A 19484-nucleotide genomic window follows, 5' to 3' on the forward strand; every position below is an offset into this window, starting at 1 on the left:
TTTGAAGTATTGCTTAGTAAAAGACACTTTTCTCTGAAATTCGGGGTCAGGGTCAGAGGAAATACAGTTGAAATGTTGCAGCTGGGCTGTAAATGATACATTTCTTTGCAAGTTAGTTGTGAGCAATGTCTTTTCTAAGGCAAAGCGATCAGCCCGTTGGCCTGCTGTAAATGGATTAAGCAGGATATGGGTTTCTATAGCAACCAACAGTGACATTATTATGATGTCATAATGAGTGCAGAGGATTTGATCCTAGCCTGCTGATGAGACATTTTTATTCTGCACTAAGTGATTCCTGAATCCTGTTAGATGTTTGTTTTAATCCAGTGTTGAAGCAGACCCTGTTATAGTTGGCTTTTCTATTTCTACTACAGTTCTACTACAGTTCATTGACCTGTAGTAACCCCGATAAAGCATGCTATGGGTTTCTATAGCAACCAAGTCACAACAAATAGCAACCCATTATGACATCATCACAATAACCCATTGTTACATCATCACAATAAACAGCAGGCCATTGTGACATCATCACAAACTACGCAGGCTTTGCTCTTAGCCTGTTGATGAGAGATCATTGTTATCTAAATCTCAACAAGAACACATAACAACATGTATATTCTGTAAGTAACTGCTCTTTTTACCATAATAATGAAATTCTTAGCATCAAATAACCAATTTTATACACATGTATACGTTTATATATATTTTTTGATAAAAGTAAAAAAAACTAGGGTTTAGCTATAGTATAGAGATGTTTAGGATATATTAAGTATAGGCTTTAGCCTGTTGACATGTATTAAATGGATTTAAGCATATTATGGCAACCAATTGGAAACTTGCATTGGGACAGATTCTAATGTCATCAAGTGATCCGAAAATTATTTGATTCAAACTTTAAGGCTAATATACATTTTAATATATATTAAAATGTATATATACGCTCACTCCTAAAGAAAAGGCAAAAAAGCCAAGGTGCTGCCACAAAAACTAATGTCAGCAAGAAGAGCACAGAGCACTCATGGGACTTAAATTTCTGTGTAAAACTTTAATGGTGTAAATCAATGTTTCGTCCTGCACAGAGGACACATCACAAACAGTTCCCCATAACAAAACAACTATTTCAGTTGGTTTGATTTGGGGAACTGTATTTATTTTAAAAGGTGTTTTAGCTTGAGTGTATTGTACCGTCAATACAGATTTGAATGGGGTTTTTTTGGGGTGATTTTTATACTGTTCATATGGTTTACAATATACCACCCTCTGGGTTTCTTACCAGTGAGAGGTTGGTTATAGGTTTAGCTGATCTTTTCAATTAAAGTGGCAAAAAATAAAGTAGTGCTCATTCTTGTATTCATTTTTACACACATATTTGTACAGTATATGTATATATATAGTATATAGTCTGTGTGGCTTTTTTTATATTGGCAATGTAATATCTACTAGTTTATCCACATTGTCTGGCAGCCAAATAGAAGCTGGGTTAGAACTGTATTTTGTTGTCTGTAATGGTACAAACCCTTGGCTGGGAAAAAAGAAATAACTATTACTTCAAACTTGGCCTAAACAAAGCAGAAGATAAAGTATTAGTGAATATGGTTCTTTTAGCCGAAGAACGATTCAGGACTCTACACCTTTTTTTGTTGTTGCTACAAACACATTTTCACTTCTACTGTACACAAATCTTAATGATTTATTTATGGTCAGTGGAACAGAAAGTACCTGTATGTATTAACTGATAGATTAAGTTGAAATACGTTGGAAAATAGAGTCAATGTAAGCCTGTTATTGACAATACAGATGTTTAGATCACATTACAGGTAGCTAATATACAGTACAGCAGATATTATACAATGGAAATGTGAATATTGCCTTTTATGGGTTTTTTTTTCATAACCACTGATATCTTTTCTCTTGTCATTTCAGAATCATTTGGCAAATAATTCAAACAATTTACAACTACATATATGACAAAATCTTTAGATTCGCTTATTTTATCAGTTCAAAGCGCATCCAACATGAAACAGATCAGTACTTTTTTGAAAAAGCGGATATTGAAAAACAGGATGAAAAGCTTGATGAACCGGATTTCCCTAAACTCGGCAAATGTTGCTCGATACTTCTTATTATTGCACTTGCTTTCCTTATGGCAGTGAGTAATACGGACAACATCATTTATAAATGTAAGTTTGGACTTATTTACTTTAGAATTCAAGACGTCTGATATATCAGAGTATAATGTCTGCATTTGAACCAACCAAAATCCTAATTTCTTTCTCTTCTTTCTCCAATTTTTTTTTAGCTGTCCGTCCCTACATAGAAGAGGAATTCGAAATAACGGACTTTTATTCGTCAGTTATAACTCTAAGTAATATATGGTTTATTTGCATCATTCTTCTAAAATTCTTTGTTTGCCATTATCTCTAATGCTTTAATTTCTCATTATATCTGTTGTTTAAGATACTATCATATCATCCTATCTGTCATTATACTTATTACTATAAACTGCTACCTAATGAATCTATAGTTTCATGTATATCTTGTTATTTGCAATTGGCATCTCACAGTCTTCTTTTCTCCCCTCTATATAGTGTTTGTTGGCAGCTGTGCAACCATGGCCCCGATATTATTTTATTTCTGGAGTACCTTCACCGGACTAAGAGTAATATCAGGAGTTGTCGCCGTAATGGTCATGTTCGGCATTGGCAGTACTTTAGTTTCAGAGAAGGTAATAATCTGTTTATGACAGCCAATGGCATTTCAATTCACTAAACATATAAAGACAGTACCTACACAGCAATTCATTTTGTTCACTCTGTATCCTATCAATGCATGAGTTTTTAATTTGTATCTTTCTGATTCTTTAGTCATTCTGGACGTTTGTGTTACTTCGAAGTCTCATGGAATCAGTAAAAAGCCATTATTTAGCTGCTGCTCCAATGCTGGTAGCAGAACTTTTTGATACTGACCAACGACGTAAAATGCTGACCTTACTTTACATTCTCAACACTATTGGAACGTAAGTACCCATTTTTGTATCTAAGATTGTTAGGACTATTTTTCTGTACAATCTGCATTCTAGCATGGCAACTGTAAGCCCCTAAATGCTCTTCTTCCTATATCTTCCTGTGAGTTTATATAATAATGAGAGTCTAAGCTGATAGAAAATAATTCCACTTACTGCCACTTACTTTACTTTAACCCTGTCCTTTTTTTTGTTTTTACAGTTTTGCGGGGACCTTTATTGGAACGTATGTAGCCAGCGTAATAGGAACCGACTGGCGTATGGCACTGCGGGTAAGAGAAATATATATGGAGGTATTAAAGGCTGGGGTGCTATTATATTTATACCAGTATAAAATCATATCATTACCTTGCAAACATGAAGGGGCATACTTCTCAAACTTTAAAATAGAACTCGCCACACGTCCTGGAGACGATTCCATTCTCGGTATTTACTTGTAAGAGATTTTTTGAGGTAAAGTGAGTAAACTCTCACTAGCACCCTATAATAAATATGCTTAAAATGCACAGGAATGAAGAGACAGTAGCAACATTTCACTCTGTTAATCTGCTGGGGGCTTTATTTCACATTTTGAGAAATATATTCTCTATTCTCATATGCTGGGTCACATAACTGATATTTATTTTTATTTGGAAACAGATTGCACCTGTGCTTGATGTGGTGGCTCTTGTGCTTCTAGCAGCAGTGATGAGAAAGCCAGGTCGAGGTGGTTTTATGTTGAAGGCTGAAATATATCAGAAGAGAACTAAAGTTTACTCTGATATTTTTGATCTGATTTTAAAGTGAGTATCTCTTTATCTTTTATGTTCGGTCTGGCATCTGTTAGAGAGGCAAATATTTAGCTAAGCCCGTGTATGAACACAGTTATAACACTGAGTAAATTAAAGTGTTAGTAACACCCCCCCAGAATGGCAGTACCTCATATTATTCTCAACAGATTCTCCCTTTAGATGTGAGAGATTCCTGTTTCAATTATTATAGTTACTCGATTAGTTTTTGCTTGAGCTCATGTATATGAATGATCTTATTTCAAATTAAATGAGTGGAATGGACAGAAAAATACCACTTATACGATTTCCCGTATTAGGGTGCTTTTAAAAACATGCAGAAAAAGTCAAAATATGAGCTTCGTAGAGATCATAATTTACGCCTTACTCGATAGAAATGGGGTCAATTAAAATTTTGGAGGTATTAGTCGAGTATCAGTGATGCATGAAATCAAGTCAAGTAGAAAAATGTCCCTTATTGTAATCCATATCATTTCTCTTCTTTCAGCCGCTGTTTGGTCTTTGCTGTTTTGGGTTATGCAGCTAGTATGTTCATTGCTAATAGCATGTATACATATGCTCCGAATGTACTGAGAAATGCTCGCATGATGTCAAATAATCACCAGCCTTGTCTGACAGTTGACTGCACCTTCGATGACAGGTAAAACCCCGTTTCCTTCTCTACTTGCCAAATTCTGTTATTACACACAAATATATATTGGACTTGTAGATTTTAATGTGTCTGCAATTAACTTTCACCAATTACTTACTTGTTGTTTTACTTCATACAAGTTCAGATGGTTGCAGCTTCCTTGAAATGATTATTTCCAAAACCGAAAAGGATGTTGCATGTTTAACTAACACTAAAGCAATTTTTTATTATTTTCATATCAAGAATAGGTCATTTTAATCTCTCTTCTTATTTTTAGATTGATCTACGGATTGTGCAAATGTCTTGCTACTGCCATCGGCATTATTCTCGGCGTGAAGATCAATGCACATTATAAAAAGCGGAATCCACATGGAGAGCCAGTTGTGTGTATCGTAGCACTTCTGGTCTCTGTCCCACTTATGTGCTTTGGATTATTTTTTGTAGGAATTAGTTCTGTCGTATCCCAAGTAAGTTTTACAATTGAATTACTACTTTATGTAAACTGTTAGAGCATTGTAACTATACATTCTATAAGATGAACTTCATTCAACCTAACTGTCCTCACTTTTTCTCAACAGATTCTCTTCTTCCTAAATGGGATTTGTTTGGCTATGAACAAGGTCCTTATCAACGAAATCATCATGGTAATGTATTTTTCTTCTTGGACTCACCCCCCCCAAATGATCCCACCCAAATGCTTACAAAGGTGTTAGCAGAGCTAATGTATGTAAAACTGAATGGGGTGTAAGGTTCAGATCAACTCTATAAGGCTCATTTCAGTGCATATTGATGCAGGGAAACCCTGGTGCAACTGCCACCTTTGACTTGGTGGTAATTACATGGTTCCCTCTGTGGTCAACAGACGGTGCACACTTACCCCTATGAAATTATACATGTGCATGTATTATAATGAAGGCATGAGCACCAGAGATCTGGAGTATGATATTTGCAGTTGTATATGGCTGCAGTATCACAGAAAGAATTCCTAAGAAAAGGAATAATGCATCAGGCAAAATTTAGATAAAGGCATTGTACAATAATTGTTATCTTGGGTCACCTATAGTTGCCAAAATCTTACACCCTATTGCATTTTGTTCTCTTTCCCCAGATGGTAGTGTATCCAAACCGCCGCGCTTGGTCATTTACTGAAAAGTCAATAATAGGATTGCTTGGAAAAGAAGGAGGCGAGAAAGAACATTTATGGGTAAGTAGCTGTTCAGTTTTTGAAAAATTGCAAGCTCTAGTAAATAGGGTTGGGTTGTTGGCTGGAAATGGACGTGTAGTGTGTGTGTATATATATACATATATATATATATATATATATATATATATATATATATACACACATATATATATATATATATATAAATATATATATAGTGAATAAAGTACCCCCTTTTGTAAAATATAAGGATATTATAAGTTACCGAGGAGTTTCATGACCATATAAAAACACGAGGCCGAAGGCCGAGTGTTTTTATATAGGTCATGGAACTCCGAGGTTACTTCTAATATCCTCATATTTTGCAACTGGGGGTACTTTATTTATTATAATACACGTGTTTCAGTGAGTCATGTGACAGAAATGACATCAGAACTCACTGACGTTTATAACTGATGACATCAGAACTCACCGTTTATAAGGATATAATTTACAGGATATTCATGGCTTTTGTGTATTATATAAATATCTACACGTATACATATTTCAAAGGAAATTCTCTGCAACATGCTACATTATGACCCATACCGTATTTATTTTCCAATAGATTTTTAAATTTATGAAGATAAACTACTCAGAATCTGACCTGATACAGAATCACGCAATGGAATTTATCCTCTACATTTGTCCATTTATGGCTTTGGTCGGAGCAGGATGTTTCTGTGTAACGGCAAAATACTTTGAATATTATAAGCAAAATGTAGAAGACTTTATGAATACACCATTCACAGATGTAGAACAACCCTTGGATACGGTGGAATCATCTGATACAAAGTAACATGATAGATGAAGTTGGAAAAAGACCTCGCTGTGATGCTTCTGAAATGTTCTGTGATTATAATAAAATGAAAAGTTCTGTAATATTGCTTAAAATAAATAACAACCCTTGGATACGGTGGAATCATCTGATACAAAGTAACATGATAGATGAAGTTGGAAAAAGACCTCGCTGTGATGCTTCTGAAATGTTCTGTGATTATAATAAAATGAAAAGTTCTGTAATATTGCTTAAAATAAATAAAAATTATATTTCATATTGAAAATATAGTTTTTCAGCTTACTTGGAAAAATGTGTTGGTTAAATAGCACTAATCTCTTCAGTCTGCAAGTGACTTAAACACTGGATATAAAGTGACAGCTGCAACTCCTGTCTCCTCTCAATGATCTACCCAAGTGTGTGATACAGACAGCAGAGGGAGCACGTAGAGCAGAGGAGTGTAAAACTGGGAATGAGTTTAAGCAGTTACACAATGCTTACTTGGAAAACATTCATTTATATGTTAGGGACCATCCATAATTAAATTGACAATTAGATAAATGTATGTGGCTCCATAGAACTCAGTGTAGCCTGCAGCATTCACTTAAACAACTTTTGATTAACCATGTATATTTAAAGGAGAACTAAAAATGTCTGGAAATGCTGTATTTTATATGCTGGCCTTATTGTATCAGCTCAATGCCCAAAGTTGTTCACAGCAGTCTGAAATAATAATCCTTATTATTATTATGTGTAAGCTGACAAGTTGCCTGTTTCAATCAAGATATTATTCAGTCACGCCAGCCATCTGACGTGTAACAACATATTAGATCATTTATATATTGTATATATACTGTACAGTAAGTAGAAAGTACCTCGGAGGTGCAAGAAATATAATGGATTCATCAGGCTGCAAATTTCTTGATTTTCTGAATTTCCTTGGATTTGGTAATTTGTAAATCGAATTCATAATGGAGGAAAAATATATGTTTGTTTCTTTAAAACAATATCATTTTGGAATTCCTATTTTGAATTTATGTCTGATTATAGAGTCCCTATAAAAGTGCAAGTGAACTAATGGGTACGAATAAAAAAAATTCAGTGAGGTGCTGAGTGCAACTTTGCCAGGCACAGTCCTGTCCTTACTGCTTGCCATTGAGTCTGGTCTTGGGGAGGACCTCTGTGCTCTGAAACTAAGTGTTTTATGCTGTAATTACTGGGATTAATACGTCCTTTATGCTTAGTCATTATACTGGCACAAATGGTGTTATTATGCTGTTTATCCATTTTACTTATTTGCTTTATTCATGTAATTTAGTAATGATACTGGCATTGCTGGGGTTAATTTATTTAGTGATTATACTGGCATGCTTGGGATTAATATGTCCTTTATGCTTAGTGATTATACTGGCACAAAAGGGGTTATTATGCTGTCTATCCATTTTATTTATTTGCTTTATTTATGTAATTTAGTAATGATACTGGCATTGCTGGGGTTAATTTATTTAGTGATTATACTGGCATGTTTGGGGTTAATATGCCATTTATCCATTTTATTCAGCAAGTATACTGCCACGGCACTGGCTCTTGTTCAGCTACAACCCCAAGCAACACTCTCAGTGTTAAGTGTAGGGTCGCTGGGGGTTTAGGTACAGCAGGAGCTACGGGTGAGACTTTGTGATTCACAAAAAGCAGTATAAATTTGTCTGTACATTGTACATCAAACATACTGATAACATATGTAGAACCACCTTGTAGGGTTAAATGCGCTACTGGTTTGGGACATCCCCATTAGGCTGATTTTCCCTAAGTCTGCTAAGCCCCCGTGCCTGTACCCTAGATATTTGGCCATTCCCTGTTCATGTTTAATATACTGACTGGGAGCTCATGGCTCTGGCTCTTTGGTTTCAACCTGCAGAATCTGGTTGATATTATTAACCTGGGAAAACAAGTCCCTGCTAAAGAAGAATAACCTAATTGGACTGCCCTGAAACCACTCTATAACAACACTGTACCATGTGAGTACTATAACTCTGTGTGTTCATTAAATCCATCATTCTAAAATCCTAAATTTGTCCAGAAAGTGTAGTTCCACTTCTCCCTTCCTCCTCATGAGGGCCTAGCTGAGAGAGAGGGTCTAAATGTAGCCATGTTCTACCTGAAGAGTAGCTGAAACACTGGTTTAGGCTAAGAGGGGGTTACACACACACAAATGTTGACCAAAACAGCAGGTAGAGAGGGCTGTTAACTTGATGGCAAGTGATAAACCAACAATAAAACCTACAGAGGGACTCAGAGTGGAACTTGGTGATTTTTCTTGGTGCAGCAGCCACAAGCTGACAAACTCTCTCACACACAAACACAGATTTCCTCTCAGCCACACTGAGCCACAACCATTTTCTATATCACTCTCACACACAGCATCATGTGACCAGGCTGTGGTACACTCTCCATTTACTGTATGACTAGCAATAAAGTAACAAATATGAGGTGCAGCTTCCTGAGAGACCCGCAATTAACTCAACCCAAATGTGAATCGCCTGTATTTATAGATCTGAATCCGACCTGCCCATCTCTGATGTCATTAGGGGAGGTGGGGTGGAGCAGGTGAATGCCTATAAATACAAGCTTCTGGAGGCCAAAGCAGGGCATTTAAAGGTTGTTGCCTTAAAAGCAAGTGTGGGTGTTAGCCTGAAACTGCCTAAGTCACACTTGCAATGTTATCAGGAGAGAGCCAGGGAATCAGCTATGATCCTTTAGACGTCTAATAAACTACTGTTGGGGCAGACTGGGCAACTGTACCTAGGCCCGGCGCCATACCATGACACATTCAGTAAAGTAAAGAGGATGATGGGTCTAACTGAACATGTAACTGATTTATAGAGATTTATAAAAAACATATCTATAGAAATAGCATTGCTGTGATACTTTGTCACTTTGTGCAGAAAGCAGCAACCCTAGGGGCACAAACGTTTGTGCCCTTATCGCTTTTGCACTTGCACCGCTGGGGTTTGAAATTGATCCCTATAGTCTGTATCCAGGCCAAAGGCAAGGGCAAGAAGTATTTGTCAGAACCCATATTCAGGCAAAATACAGTATATGCAAGGGTCAAAACTGTGCTGAGCCAATGAAAATTGCAAGCACACCTGACAGTATATTTCCTCTATGAGCAATAACTTTGGGGGCTCCAAATGCTTAAGAGAAAACCTTGTTCAGAATCAGTTAAAAATGCACAGACCGTGCACATGTTTAGCACTGTCCATGTATCTTTCCTGAGAACTGGTTCCCCTTTTGTCAGGTGCCTTTAGGGTAAGGGCACAGGCTAAGATTCGGAGAGATTTAGTCGCCGGCGTGAGGTAACTTTAGAAAACAAATCACTCCGAGTGCCATCCCGTCGGCAATTCCAATTCGGGGAGATCATCGCCTGAAGAAGAGGTGATTTGTCGTCGGGTGACTAAATCTCTCTGAACCTTAGCGTGTGCCCTTACCCTTAATGAGCACAGAAGGGCTAATTACTGCAGCAACACAGTAAACAAGAAAGTCCTGGCATTCAGGATGGGGGTTTATATGTCCCCCATTTGGATTTGTGTACCAACTGATAAGATTGATGGTTTATAAAGAACCCACCTTGAAAATACAATTTTGCTAATAAATAATTGTATGAAAGAAGTCATAAAAAAAGTATTGTTTAACGCTGCCTGAAAATGTTATTCTTGATGCTGAAAGTCAACTTAAAAATCACATTTAAAAGCCCATTACATGTTATTCTGGTTATGCTTCTGTTTTTCAGAAGTGAGATTAAATAGTGGCAATCAAAGGATCTATCATTTTGCAAGTGGGTGTAACAAGAAAGTCACAAAGTGAGGCGAGCACGACTGAGGGCATTGGGTACAAACCTACTCACAATGAGAGACACTTCTTTATATATCATTATATGTTTATAATGTTCACTTTATGTATTATAAACAAGCAACAAAATTATTGCCTAAAAAATGTTTATGAAGATGTTGCATTTATGAAGAACTTCAAGTGGAGGTGCTGGCATCATTTATTGAGCAATAAAATGTTTTAGAGTAGCAAAATGAAAAGAATGTGACATTCCAATAATACCCAAAGAAATCAGATATAGACTGCCAGTGCCTGTTACTTGGGATTTTCAACATTTGATGATTATAAGCTATTGATACTTGATTGTGATGGGTGTATTGTGTGTATTGTGATGGAACAGATGGACAGAACAAAATGATAACTAGGAGCTATTCTAACTATTTAATCTGCAACAGGAACTCAACAGCAGCACCACCAGTATTGGCTTCAGGCAGAGTAGGACACAATCATGGGGGGCGCACTTTTAAGGACAATTTTTTTTAAAACCCTGGTTTACTTGGCCTTTAATAGTTTTCAATGTTATAAACCGCCTGTTCCAACCCCCTCTTGCCCGTGATTTATATTGTGGGCAGAAGCACTCCCCACCTCCCTTTTGGCAGCGGCTGGCACAGTAAGATATTTGTGGGCAATATCTTGGCTGTTGCTTGCACAGATAAACAGATGATTAGGGCGCAATATGATGGGTGTTTTGCTGCTGTTGGCACAGATACATATTTGAGGGCAATACGATGGATTTTTGGCTGCTGCTGGCACAGTAAAAATATATGGGGGCAATATGATGGAGTTTTGGCTCCTGCTGGCACAAGTACATATTTTGGGGTTACATTGTGGATTTTTTGGCTGCTGCTGGCACAGGTATAGATTGGGGGCAATATGAGAGTTGGCTGCTGCTGGCTCAGGTACATGGGGCAATATGGTGGCTGCTGGCACAGGTACACAGGTGTCTGGGGCAATATGATGGATTTTTGGCACCTGCTGGCACAGTTACAAATTAGGGCAAAAAGATGGATTTTGTAGGCTGCCACTTGTATAGGTAAAGATAGGGGGTAACAATATAATGGATGTTTTGTTTTATACAAATGAGGGCCAGATTGGGATTTTGGGGGCAATCTGAGGGATTGACTGCTGTTGGCACAGGTACAAATGAGCACAATATTATAGGTGCTGGCACAGGTACATGGGGCAACATGATGGCTGCTGGCATAGGTACAGGGGGCAAATATGAATGGTAAGGTGGGAAATGGTAAAGCAGGATCAGGTGGGGGGCACTGATTGAAGCCCTTGCCTAGGGTGCCAAAATACCTTGGCCTGGTCCTGCGTGCAGTGTTTCTCAGTGACCTAAAGGGGAACTATCGTCAAAATCAAAACTTAATAATATCTTCATCGTACTGGATATATAAGATATATTGGGGCAAATTCACTAAGATTCGAAGTTGCGCCAGGTGCAACTTCGCCGCACTTCGCCAGGCGTATTTTCGCCAGCGTTCCGCAAATTCACTAAAATCCGAAGTTGTGCACAGGGGTAGCGTAAGTTTGCGAAGTTGCGCTAGCGTTTATTCGCTAAGTAAATCGAAGTTACGCTAGCGAAGGCTAATTTGCATACGGCGCCAAATTCAAATTTCAATGGAGGAATACGTATCAGCACTACAAATGGCTAGAAAAGCTTCAAAACATCAATTAAAAATTTTATTTTGCCCTATACATGTGCCCACTGTCTAAGTTGCCAAGAGTCAGGAAATGTAGGGGGAAGGAGGGGAGCCCCAAAAAAAATGTGATCTTTTTCAGCCTATCACCCATAATGTAGAAAACACTCCAGTGTTTTCTGGGACTTAGAAAATTTTTTGACTTTTTTTGAAGCAATCCCTATCTACTCTATTGAGCTTCGCCAGGTCTGAGGTGGCGAAGGAAGTCTAGCATAAAAGGTAGCGTTCAGTACACTGCGCGCGTTAGTGAATTTGCGTAGTTACGTCGCTAGCGAAAATTCGCCAGGCGTAAGGGAGCGAAGTAACACTAGCAAAACTACGCCAGCGTTCGTTAGTGAATTTGCGCAGTAACGAAAATGCCAAACGCTAGCGAATTAACGCTAGCGTTCGGTGCTTCGGCGCTTAGTGAATTTGCCCCATTGGGTCTAACTTTCAATGAATATCCCAACTGCTGCATGAAGACAGAATGAAGAGAAAGAGATGTTGAGAGAGGAACAGTGAATTTAAACTTGATTATTTCAGAAACAATGTAGAATATTTAATTGACTGTATTTAGAAAGTTTTGTATTTCAGTATGCTGAAGCTTATTTTCATTTTCGCAATAGTTCCCCTTTAATGAGTGCATGGATTCGCTTAAGATTAGCTCAATGCTCTGGCTACGGGTAACATGAATGTGTGGTTAGAGCAAATTTGCATTACTGTATTCTGCTTTTTTTGTCTGATTGAAAAGCTTCTGAATGTTTCCATTTTTTCAGATTAATTGGAAATCCCCAAAGTAATATTTTGAGTATTCTTTTACATGAAAAACACAGAGCAGGGATCACCAACCTTTTTTCATCAGAGAGCCACATTCAAATGTTAAAAGACTTTAGGAGCAACACAATTTTGAAATGTTTCTGGGGTGCCAAATAAGGGCTGTGATTGGCTATTTGTAGCTCCTATATGGACTGGCAGCCTATAGGAGGTTCTATTTGGCAGCACAGCTGGTTTTATGCAATCAAATCTTGCCTCCAAGACAGGAATTCAAAAACAAGCACCTGCTTTGAGGCCACTGGGAGCAACATCCGAGGGGTTAGAGAGCAACCTGCGTGACACTGGTTGGGGATCACTGTTATAGAAGAAGCAGGAACAGAGGGACCCAGACCGTGGGCTCAGCTTATTCTATAGCAACAATACTAACCAAGAATTTGTGTGCAGGGTTGCGTGCAAAGTAAAGTTTCAGTGTGCGCACGCGAAGGATGATAGCACCTGCCAATGAAGGGTTTTTAAAGATATTTTTGTTGGAGGGGCCCAGCACCTTGTCAATACGCCACTGCAGACTCCTTTGGGAAAGATTTGGGATTCGATGCCGAATCCAGGATTTGGCCAGGATTCAGCCATTTTCAACAGGATTCAGCCAAATCCTTCTTCCCAGCAGTACCGAATCCCAATTTGCATATGCAAATTAGGGGCAGGTAGGGAAATCGATGACTTTTTGTCACAAAACAAGAAAGTAAAAAATGTTTTCCACTTCCCTGATTTGTATATGCAAATTAGGATTCGGTAGAGTATTTTGAATGTCAGTAAAGCATGGCCACTAAGGAATAATGACGCTGCTTCTGAAATGTCCTGTGCATGGTGAAACGGTCATCGAAAGGAAAATAGTTGTGTAATATGAAATGCAACAATAAAAGAAGTATTTTATATTGAACGTATAGCCTTCTTTTCAACTCGCATAAAGAAATGTGCTGCTAGCCAAAGACTGCTAGGGGTATATTTATTAAAGAGTGAAGTTAGAGATCACCACAGTCCTCTAAAGTGAAATTCTGCCACTCTCCATTTATTTCTATGGGATTAAAAGAAGATTTATCAATGGGTGAAAGTTCATCCTTTAAAAAAATGCCTTTCAAAACCCCATAAAAATCAGTGGAATTTCACTCTAGTGTACTGTGGCAATCTCTAACTTCACTCTTTGATAAATATACCAAGCCAAGGGGCTCTCGAGTTGGTCAAGACCAAACTGCCGTATTAATGTAGCCCTTGTCCAACATCTTATTTATTCTTATACTACCCATTTCCCGATAAGCATGAAATAACTGTTTTCTCTTGGAACTTTGTACAACTTGTTAGTAAAATACAGTAGAACCCCCATTTTACTAAGGATGCACCAAAATCCAGGATTCGGCCTTTTTCAGCAGGATTCGGATTCAGTCGAATCCTTCTGTCCGGCTGAACCTAATCCTAATTTGCATAGGCAAATTAGGGTCAGAGAGGGAGATTGCGTGACTTTTTGTCACAAAACAAGAAATTTAAAAATGTTTACCCCTTCCCACACCTAATTTGCATATGCAAATTAGGATTTGGTTCGGTATTCGGCCGAATCTTTCGCAAAGGATTTGGGGGTTCGGCCGAATCCAAAATAGTGGATTTGGTGCATACCTACATTTTACATCCCCTGATTTTAGGTTTTCCCTCATTTTACATTGCTGTTTTGTGGTTCCGCCTATATATTATGCATAATATATTTCCCTGATTTTACATTTTCATGGATTTTACATCATTTTTTTCTGATCGCCTAAAAAACTTAAAATGGGGGTTCTAATTAGGGTTGCCACCCTTTAATAAAATTTCCACCGGCCGTGGAGGGGGCGGAAACAAAAGGGCGGGTTGTGATGTCAAAAGGGACGGAGCCACAACGAGCGTATCTATGGGGCGGATCGTGCTTTCAAAGTGGGCGGAGCCACGGCACGCGATTGGTCAGAAGCTGGCTTTTGTTAGATGTATTACAAATTTACTGGCAACTACATTGCTGGTAAATTTGTAATACCGGCCCAGGTAGGTGTTTTACCGGCTAGGCTGGTAAAATACCGGCCGGGTGGCAACCCTAGTTCTACTCTCTAGATTTACAAAAACACTAAAATGCACCTGTGGTTGCCTATTACAAGTTGACTACCTGCTAGATAATTAACGGACCTTATTACTAGTGGCTGATACAGAGGCGTCCACAGAAAATTTTCCACGGGGGGGGCCATGAGGGGCCCTGTATTACCTTCCCCCTTGCCAAGAATCCGACAGCAAAATTCAAAATACACAGCAAGTGTACAAGTTAGTGCCCGCTGTTGGGCCTACGGGAGGTTTTAGGGGAGGAAGGTATGAACGTAGCAGTTCCAATAGCTACGCCAACTGAGCTCCTTCACATATTGTTCAACTACATCTCCCACCCACCCGCTGCTGTGTCTGGCATGCTGGGAAATGTAGTGCAGAGATATTAGAAGTGACGTTTATACTGTGCCAAATAGCCAGAGGCGCTATATATATATATATATACACACTGTCACACACACACAGGTAGACATAAACCTATCCTAAATGACATGTCTATGTACAGTATTTGGGAAATACTAGTCCATTAAGAAGAACAAACACAAGCGTCATTTGAGCTGCCACACAACTTGCTAAAATAGTATATGCTTTTCTATATAAGTAAATCTAGGGCATTTGTCCAGAAAATAGACTGTCCCTATATTATTGGGGAACAGGTGAAGTCCGAGTAATTACTACTAGGAATATACCATTTGGCTAAGGGGGGGGTGCACGGGGATAGCCCTAAAGACACATTGTAATTGCTGATGGACTCATTTACCTCTTATCTCGGGGTAAATCTCTCTTTTCCATCTCGTAGCCTTTCTGGAATCCCGCAGTTGAAAAGAACAAGCCAGTCGGACAGTTGTGGGACAGTAAAATGGGGAAGCTGTCCGTCACTGACAGCAGCCAATAGGGAGTGGGGCAATGTGCTGGCCCTTCTCAGAGTGGGTGTGTCCCAGCTGCGTGTTGGTTCCTCTGTGCCCGGGCAGCCCACGTTGCTATTGGAGGGAAGTGCAGGAGTTGGCCTGTCTGCTGCAGCTGGAACCTCAATTCTTTGTTAACCGCATGAGGAGCGGGCACGATCTGTGGCTCTTAATTATGTCACGCATTGCAGGGACATTGCAGGGAAATGTAATGCTAACCTAGAGCAGTATCCGCTCTGAGGCTTCACTCTATTTCCGGTTCTGGTGCCTTTTCCTTTGCGCCGTATGTGCGCTAAATAGCTCTCATTTGTTCATTCGGCCGGTGGCTCACACATTAGATAAGAATAGAAGTTAGAGAGGCGCAACTCCCGTCACGTCTGTGATAAAGACAATAGAGGGAGCACGTGGGACAGAGAGGGGTGTTAAACTGGGTTTGAGTGGAATTGTTTTGGTCACATAATATAAAGCAGGGCTGTCCAACTGGCGATGCAGCCCACGACCCCCCCCTTTCTGTGGCCCCCCCCACCTGCTGTGTCTGCTTGCCATATGTAAAATTTCAAAGGTATCACTACAGAGATTAATTGGCCCCTGCATTGTTTAAACCTCAAATTCAAACTAATCCCCTTTATTGTTCACACCTGAGACCCAGACGGAAACTGCCCACATTGTTCACCTGTTCATGCCTTATTCAAAATACTAATGGGGCACCAGCGCCGTTCCTGTGTACATTGCCGCCTGAGGCGGCTCCAGTAATGCCACTCCCCAAGCCCGATTCCATTTTCGGGGGGAGGCAGCAATGCTAGTGTGGAGAGCACAATTGCGCTCTCTCTCCCCTAGTAAAGCTCTTAAAAGCACCAGGAGCGGCTTTTTGCCGCCCCTGGAAACGTAGCTGGTGCTGCCGCCTGAGGTGAGCGACTCAGCTCACCTGATTGGCGGATCGCCCCTGTGGGGCACCAGCACTGTGTCACTGTATGTAGTACATATTAGAATGATAACTTTCCCTGTCTCCTGCTCTGTTCTGCCTTCCCTCCCTGTGTGTGCCATTCTCTGCTTGCCCAGTGCTGCTTGGGTGTGCCATTCTCTGCTTGCCCAGTGCTGCTTGTGTGTGCCATTCTCTGCTTGCCCAGTGCTGCTTGTGTGTGCCATTCTCTGCTTGCCCAGTGCTGCTTGTGTGTGCCATTCTCTGCTTGCCCTACGCTACCTGTGGGATGTAAGCCTGTTAGGGGTTTATTCTTGGGGTTATTAGCATTTGGAAATTGTTGTTAAGGGCCCCTAAAGTGTTTAATCATGTGTTGGTGGGTTGTTGTATTATCCACATGGGAGAATGAAGCATATGGATTTAAGGGTATGTTTTAACATGACTTTAATTTTTCCCATATGAGTGATTTCCCTGCAGTGAGCACCAAACATTTGGTTTTTTGGTGTGCTACCACCATTAATGTGGATATGATCTTAAAAGTTCTTGTGGTAATATTGGTGTAGTTTACAACGGGTGTGGTTTAAAAGGGGGAGTGGCCAACACTGACTTCAATTATCGACCCTCCACCACATTAGGCCAGTAAAATTTTGTCCCTCTGTACCACAGAAGTTGGACAGCACTGATATAGAGTAATGCTGAAATTGCTTGTGAAATGTTGATTATACACAAATAGGTCAACTTGTATGGATCCATAGAAAGCTGTGTAGTCTGCAGCATTCACCTGAAATAATCTCTAAATATCCTTGCGTCTGTAAAGGAGAACTAAAGCCTAACTAAAGAAGTAGACTACAAATTATAGTACAGTACAATATGTTTTGGGCTTCTGTTACCAGCCCAAGGCAACCACAACCCTTTAGCAGGGAAGATCTGTGTCTTCAAAGATGCCCCAGTAGCTCCCAATTTTCTTTTCTGCTGATTCACTGCACATGCTCTGTGCTGCTGTCACTTACTGAGCTTAGTGACCCACTAAGTACTCATAGAATAGAAATGTCACTATATAAGGCTTAGTAATTAATACAGATAATTACTACATGGCAGCACAGAAACCAGTGCATTTAGCATCAGAATTTAATAATCATCTTATATTACAGGCCAAACTAATTTTCTGATGGATAATTTGTGATGACCCCTAAGCTTAGCTTCTCAACAGCTGCTCAGAGCCCACTGAGCATGTGAGTGTCACAGACACTTTCCAAAATGGTGACCCCCTGTGACAAGTTTGAAGTCCTGAATCATTGCTGCTATTGACAAGCTGAAACCTTAGGCTGGTGCAATAAGGGCAGTATTTAAAATGTGACATTTTTAGCCACATTCATTTTTAGGGTTTATGCCTCCTTTAAATGAGAACTAAAATGTAAACAATACTGCTAAAAAATGCTGTATTTTATTTTCTGGCCTTACTGTATCAGATCAGAGGTGCAGCCAACCCCATGCCCAAACCTTTATCATTGCCCACAGCAGTGAGTCTCAAATAATTCTATCCAGCCTTGTACCTTGAGCTTTTATACAGTATGTTGTGTGGAACCCTACACTCCGGTTACTGATGGCGGCCAAAAGCACATGCTGCTACTGGGGCCATATTTAAAGGTACAGATTTTCATTGCTTAAAGGGCTGCGGTGGCTTTTGGACTCAAAACGTAAAGAGGTCACATTTGCTGAGTTTTAGTTCTCCTTTAGAATGATTTCCTGGCCTATTGTATAAATGCATGTTAATCAGAACCCTCATTTACATTATTGCCAGAGGGAAAGCATTTTTTGGAAGATGTGTTGCCTGCAGTAGCACATGGGCGACAAATTTCCCTGTGGGCCATGGTCTTTAACCCTTTCCCTGCCAGCCGTTTTGCCCTAGATGCGAACATCTACTGCCAAGCAGTTTTTAGACATTTTGTACTCTTTCACTTTAAGGGCCTTTCCGGGTGGCAGTCTTTTAGTTTACCCAGGCAAACAATATATTGTTTTTTTCAGGACAACCTCAACTTTAAAAATATGCAAGACTTTTGGTGTAATTCTACTTCTGTAAAAAAAATATAGACTTCTAAGTGTCTAATAAAATAAAAAAAATCATGTTTCACAAAGAACAATCACATATATCAGAAACTTTATTTATTTTATGTACGAGAACACAGCCGATTTGGAAAGGTCTATGTCTCCTGAACGTGGCAATACCAAATATATATAGTTTTATGGAGATTTCGAACTTGTATAGATCAAAATCTCTAAGCAGTACACTACCAAATTTCCAAAGCATCGCTCCCCAAACAGCATACTTCTGATTTCAAGGCCAAACATTCCGCTAACAGTAGGTTTACCCTAGAAAACTACCCATTATTAGAAAGAACAGATTTTGCTGAATCAAAAATGGGTAAATATATGGTTGTACTCCAAACTACCAAGTTGCAATTGTTTCCTAATGTTATAATGTTTTATAGAAATTGGTAAATTTTTTGAAAAATTACCTCAAAGCTTCCACTCTACAGCATCATATCTCCCACACATCATTAGGTATCAATGTAAAACACCCCAATATGAAAGCCTGGGGTCCGCTGAACAGTTTGATGCCCAATATGTATCGGTTTACCTAAACATGTGGTATATAGGGGCCCTAAAATTTAGATACCTCATTTGAGCTATCAGTTCTGTAATTCCAGATGCTGCAAAATCAACACATTTATATAGATTGGGGGGGGGGCAAAGTTAGAAAAAGTACGTTCACCCCAGAAAACCATA

At 39.3% G+C, this 19484-nt stretch overlaps 1 protein-coding gene across 1 annotated transcript; it reads left to right on the forward strand.

Annotated features, from left to right (window-relative positions):
- Nucleotides 1-1884: 1884 nt before the first annotated feature.
- LOC121401447 (protein spinster homolog 1-like) lies at nt 1885-8612 on the forward strand. The gene is made up of 9 exons (XM_041586153.1): nt 1885-2180; nt 2300-2365; nt 2589-3016; nt 3225-3804; nt 4298-4450; nt 4719-4908; nt 5020-5085; nt 5550-5645; nt 6211-8612. Exons 4-9 carry the CDS (start codon nt 3710-3712, stop codon nt 6439-6441), a joined length of 831 nt encoding a protein of 276 aa, XP_041442087.1. The 5' UTR covers nt 1885-2180; nt 2300-2365; nt 2589-3016; nt 3225-3709; the 3' UTR covers nt 6442-8612.
- Nucleotides 8613-19484: the final 10872 nt, after the last annotated feature.

The sequence above is a fragment of the Xenopus laevis genome, chromosome 3L (genome assembly GCF_017654675.1).
Source record: "Xenopus laevis strain J_2021 chromosome 3L, Xenopus_laevis_v10.1, whole genome shotgun sequence".
NCBI lineage: Eukaryota > Metazoa > Chordata > Amphibia > Anura > Pipidae > Xenopus > Xenopus laevis.

What these genes read in the sequence shown, in the direction of transcription:
- LOC121401447 (XM_041586153.1), top strand. Translation starts at nt 3,710, where the DNA reads ATGAGAAAGCCAGGTCGAGGTGGTTTTATGTTGAAGGCTGAAATATAT. An exon ending in ATTTTTGATCTGATTTTAAA is followed by an intron (nt 3,805 to 4,297) that starts GTGAGTATCTCT and finishes CTCTTCTTTCAG; the next exon opens with CCGCTGTTTGGTCTTTGCTG. An exon ending in TTATCAACGAAATCATCATG is followed by an intron (nt 5,086 to 5,549) that starts GTAATGTATTTT and finishes CTCTTTCCCCAG; the next exon opens with ATGGTAGTGTATCCAAACCG.